This window comes from Saccopteryx bilineata, chromosome 5, assembly GCF_036850765.1.
Source record: "Saccopteryx bilineata isolate mSacBil1 chromosome 5, mSacBil1_pri_phased_curated, whole genome shotgun sequence".
Classification (NCBI taxonomy): Eukaryota; Metazoa; Chordata; class Mammalia; order Chiroptera; family Emballonuridae; genus Saccopteryx; species Saccopteryx bilineata.
In genome coordinates this window covers 214,548,038-214,552,778 of record NC_089494.1, presented here as the reverse complement: position 1 = coordinate 214,552,778, position 4,741 = coordinate 214,548,038, and the positions used below count along the sequence as shown (strand labels likewise).

General features: G+C 31.7%; 1 protein-coding gene across 1 annotated transcript in view; it reads right to left on the bottom strand.

Moving 5' to 3' along the window:
• Positions 1 to 4,385, bottom strand: part of TMPRSS11E (transmembrane serine protease 11E) — a 46,977-nt gene extending 42,592 nt beyond the window's left edge. Inside the window, exon 1 of the mRNA XM_066279822.1 lies at positions 4,343 to 4,385. Within this exon, the coding sequence (XP_066135919.1) occupies positions 4,343 to 4,350 (8 nt within the window). The 5' untranslated portion in view covers positions 4,351 to 4,385. The remainder of the gene's footprint in view (positions 1 to 4,342) is intronic.
• Between the last annotated feature and the right edge of the window lie 356 nt (positions 4,386 to 4,741).

The window sequence follows — 4,741 nt, the reverse complement described above, 5'->3', positions numbered from 1 at the left end:
CCATACATTGTTAAAAAGATTAAATGCGCATGATGTTTTAGAAAAATAGTTGGAACATAGTACACATAAAACAAATGATAACAGTTATTTTCTTCTGTGCTGACTCATAATTTAAACGAAGTGTAACATTCTTCCATATCTGCTTTTACATATTCAAAAAAGAAAAAAGATATCATCTGACAACTTCAGATGAAAGGTTAAAAGATAGAATTTAATGATGACTTTATGGTACTTTGAATTCCCTAAAGCTTAGTTCTATCACCTCAGAATTACTATTCTAAATATCTCAGAAATTGCCCAACTCTGCGGGAGATGTATGTACCTGGGAGAAGATTGGGCTTGCAGGTTCTGGCATGACTTGGTGTCTCTCCAGCCCATTTTTCTTTCTCAACCTCTTAAAACTTTCCTAATCTTTAATCCACTCATTTCTAACCTATTAAATTATACTTGAAACTATGAGAGCATTCTTCACAATTCTCATTCACCATCTTTGGTGAGAATACTTCCAAAGGTGTGTGCTTTGAGTTTTTAGTACGGTTTTTCTAAATTCTAACCTTGACAAAGTCAAGAAATGCAGCCAGAGTACCCATTTCACCACCTGACATCTCAGAAGACCTGTTCCACAACTGCCTAACTCACCCCATTCCCAAGCACTAAAGCCATCAGACATTGTTAAACTTATAAAACTCTGTGCTGATATTGAAGCATATGATGTTGCTTCTTCTCTTAAATGTTTGTATTTATTTCCTCTTTAGGTGAAGCAATGACCTATCTTTGTAGAAAAGCAGACAGGAAAAGAGTGACAAAGGTCTATTTCACGGTTATAATTATTATAGACTGATGAATTCCTTGCATGAAATGCTGCATTATGATGAACTTGATTTTCACACAATAGAAAATGTGCTAATCACTTTTATAAAATAGTGATGATGTAATTGAATTGCTATACTCTCAGTCACTGATCACCCTTGAGATAAGGTGGAAAAGCTAGGTCATGTTTTTACTCATTTAAATACAAAGACAGTTTTAAAGAAATTAAATAAGAGCGGTTATTAATTCTTTAAACTGTTTTTTAAATATATCAATGAAAGTAAAATTATACCACCACCCTTCCACCCTTCCTTCTTAAGCACATATGTGCATTATCTCATATTAATCTGCATATGATCTGTTTCTTTCCCTATACATTGCATAGGCATACATACGTATTTTCTCCAGGTATAGAGATGCATGTGAGATGCATGTTTTCCATTTCTCTGTTGGACTGCAAACTTTCCAAAGACTCTTTTTTAGGTCCCCACACATGATAAACAGTGTGATATAGTAGAAAAGCATAGACTTTAGATCCAGAAAAGCAAAGGTCACATTCTAAATTCATCACTTAACAGACCTTGGACAATCAGAGCTGCTTTTATTTCATCTTTTAAAACATTGATCACAGTAACTTGTTTTCAAAGTTCTGTCAAAATTATATGCTATACCATTTTACAAAATGTACAATACATAACAAGTGCTCAGTCGACAGTTTGCTCCTATGTGGAACTGAGTACTCAGAACTTGCTGAAGGTCATTACATGGACCTACTTAGCAGAAGAAGTGAGGTCCAGTGTTAAACAGTTGGAGCATGATCATATAACATCCTTGAGCCTAATTCTCAAGGTGGTCCTTCAGCATCATTATCTATCTAATGTCAAGATTTTCCCTGTAAACAAACAAATTTTTCATTTGAGCAAGACCACCCTCTCTGTTTGACACAAACAACCCAAATAATGTCATTATCCTCCCTTCAGTTTCCCATATCTTCTTAAATTATCTTCTCTTTAATCATCACTACATTGCATAAATGAGTGTTCTTTTCCCTTAGAGGGAAAGGTGACTAGGGAGAGAGCACCTCCCATTAAGATATAATTGTACCACTTTAAATAAAACAAAGTTCTACCTCTTTAAAATAGGACCTATTTCATTTCTGCTTTAATTCCTTTACATTTTACCAGTTCCTGCCTTTTTTTATTGCTTTACAACTGTATCAGTTCTTTTCACACTTTAGTACTAATAAGAATTACCTTTTGTAACTTCTAAAAAATAAAATACATTTTCCATGTCTCAACCAGAGATTTATTAGAATTTATGGAATGAAAACTGAAATTTTCTATTTGTAATAAGCATTCAGTGAATCTAATGCAGGAGGACCATTAGCATACACTAAGAGATAGTCATATGCTACTGAGTAAAAATTAGAGTTGTCCATGATGTTTAATTTAAATATTAGTCATTTTACTTTCATCTATTTAAATGTGTGTAGATATTCATGTCTAGAAATTTGGTTTACTTATCTTTAATTCTTATCAGTGGTTGCTGGTAAATACAGTTAATATACATCTCCATCATCAAAATAAACACAAGGGTGGGCAAAAGTAGGTTTACAGTTGTTCATATAGAAAATAATACAATAATTAATAAATAATAATGCAAGAACAAAGTCTGCTTTGCATACTCACAATTGTAAACCTACTTCTGTTCACTCTTATATATAATAAATAGATTCTTCTCTCCCCAAATCTCTTCCCTATAAACTTATTCTTAATAAAGTTTTTTTAACCTTCTGCTATGGGTATGTGTTTATAAAATTCACATGTTGATCTCTTCATGCTCAAAGAATAGTATAAAATAAGAGTTTTGCGGAAATGGCAACAGAAGAATGTTTACATGGTCTAAGTTTCTTCTTACCCTTAAATTCTAAAATAGTGGTTCTCATTTAGCAGAGATGGAGTCAGGGGTGAGGAAGATGTTATCAGAAACTTGGCTAAAGGGGAATATGCCACTTAATAATAAAACTTTCCACCTGTATCTTATATGACTTCCCAGTTGTGAACTAATAATGTCCTTAGAAAGAAACAGCCTACATATATCCTAGTATTTCAGTCATATCTCTTTCATCCAAGAATTGTTGCTGGTACACTTGCTCCAGCAAATGTACATAGTAAATTTAATTCCTTTACATTTTAGTTCATTCCCTTAACATCTCCAAAAGTCAACTTAAATATGATAAGCTCCACTTTTTATACAACTTTTAGGTAGTGAAGTTATTTTTGTTTGTTTTTAATATTTTCCCTTGAAATATATTTAATTTTATCTGCTCTGAAGCAGGACTAAAAACAGGTACATCTTTTCTTCAAATTAGAAACTATGCATAGAAATATTCACTCCAGCACTCCTACCTTATAGCACCTCTTCAGAAATTCCAGATTTATTCAGATCTAGCATAGAAAAAAAACTAAAATCTATTTAATATTTTGAGTTTGATAGAGATTATAATTTTAAATAAAAGCACTTTTTTTCTATGGTAGTTTTCTTAAAGGTAAGGTAGTCAAAAAGGATAGGACACAAGAGCATCATGGATTATAGAGAAGTATTTATACTTGCAAAGGCAAGGAGTCTGGAAAAATCTGACTCAATTTGTAATGTCTGTAGCTTTTAGTTTCTTCATTAACATGTATGGAAGAGTATTAAACATCTCATAACAAATATGTACAACTTTCTATCAATGACAGAGCCTGGGTGTTCTTCCCCATTAAAATTCCATTAGAAGTTTTACATTTCTCAAACTGTTGTCTTCTCAAAGTAGAAATTAATTTCAATTAAAAATATGCCAATACATCAATTAGAAAAAATAAAATTTTTATCTAAAGATAAAATGATTTTTAGAGGACAAACTTGTACACTGAAACCTGGATACTGTTTAGTTTCTAACTTTGAAAGAAAACAACCTCAAAATAATTATGATATCTATTAAAAAACTTGATTGTGACCAGATGCATTATTAGATTTATTTTTAAAACCCAGCTACAATAGTATAGTAATATTATCTTCTTAAATTATTTCTCACTCTTTCAAAATATTTATAATTTTTAAATTTTAAATTACAGAAATAAATGTAATTTGGATCTGCATAATTTCAGATTTTTTATATCATGTATACCATTGAAAAATAACAGTCTTTTCTGAACAAGACAAAATCAAAGCTAAGAACATGTTCTATTCTTCTTGAAACAAGCAAATAAACAGAAAGACTAAAAGACAGTTGTCAAACACTATGTACCTTTATCTACTGTTCTAGAAGTATATAAAACTACATTTTGGGATGGAACATAAAAGAACAGGAAATACTAGTATAGAAAGAATAGAAATCTATTTCTTTACATAATTTCATGTTAAATATCAAAAGTATTTTTCTATATTAAACAAATGACAAATCAGAGATCTATACATTAGTTGGTGTGGTTTACATAATTTTAAACTATAAGTTCACTTAAGACAAAACAAAAGGGTAGGGAGAACTCACGGATGCATTGCTGACCAGCAAGGAAGAGTCCTGTGGAGACAGAGGTCTGCAATCAAGTGTGTGCATCCAGGCTCTATCAGCAACTTCCTGGGCTGGTGAAGAAAGCAGTCACTAGAACCAGTCTGACAGGTCTTGGCTAGTGTGATGGATACTGTTTGTGCAACTAGTAGGACAAAGCTGAATTTTATAGGGAGCTAGAGAACATAAATAACTTATAAGTACTTTCTAGGAGTGGAAACTTAAAAATTGTTGTCTTAAGACTAACTTGAAAGTGTGAATGTAAACCAGAATATTTATAAAAGTCATACGTTTAAATTTAGAAAGAAACTTTACAACCATCTTTCTTAGCCTCTTTATGTTTCCAGTGAAGAAACTAAGGTTTAATTAAGTTGAATGACT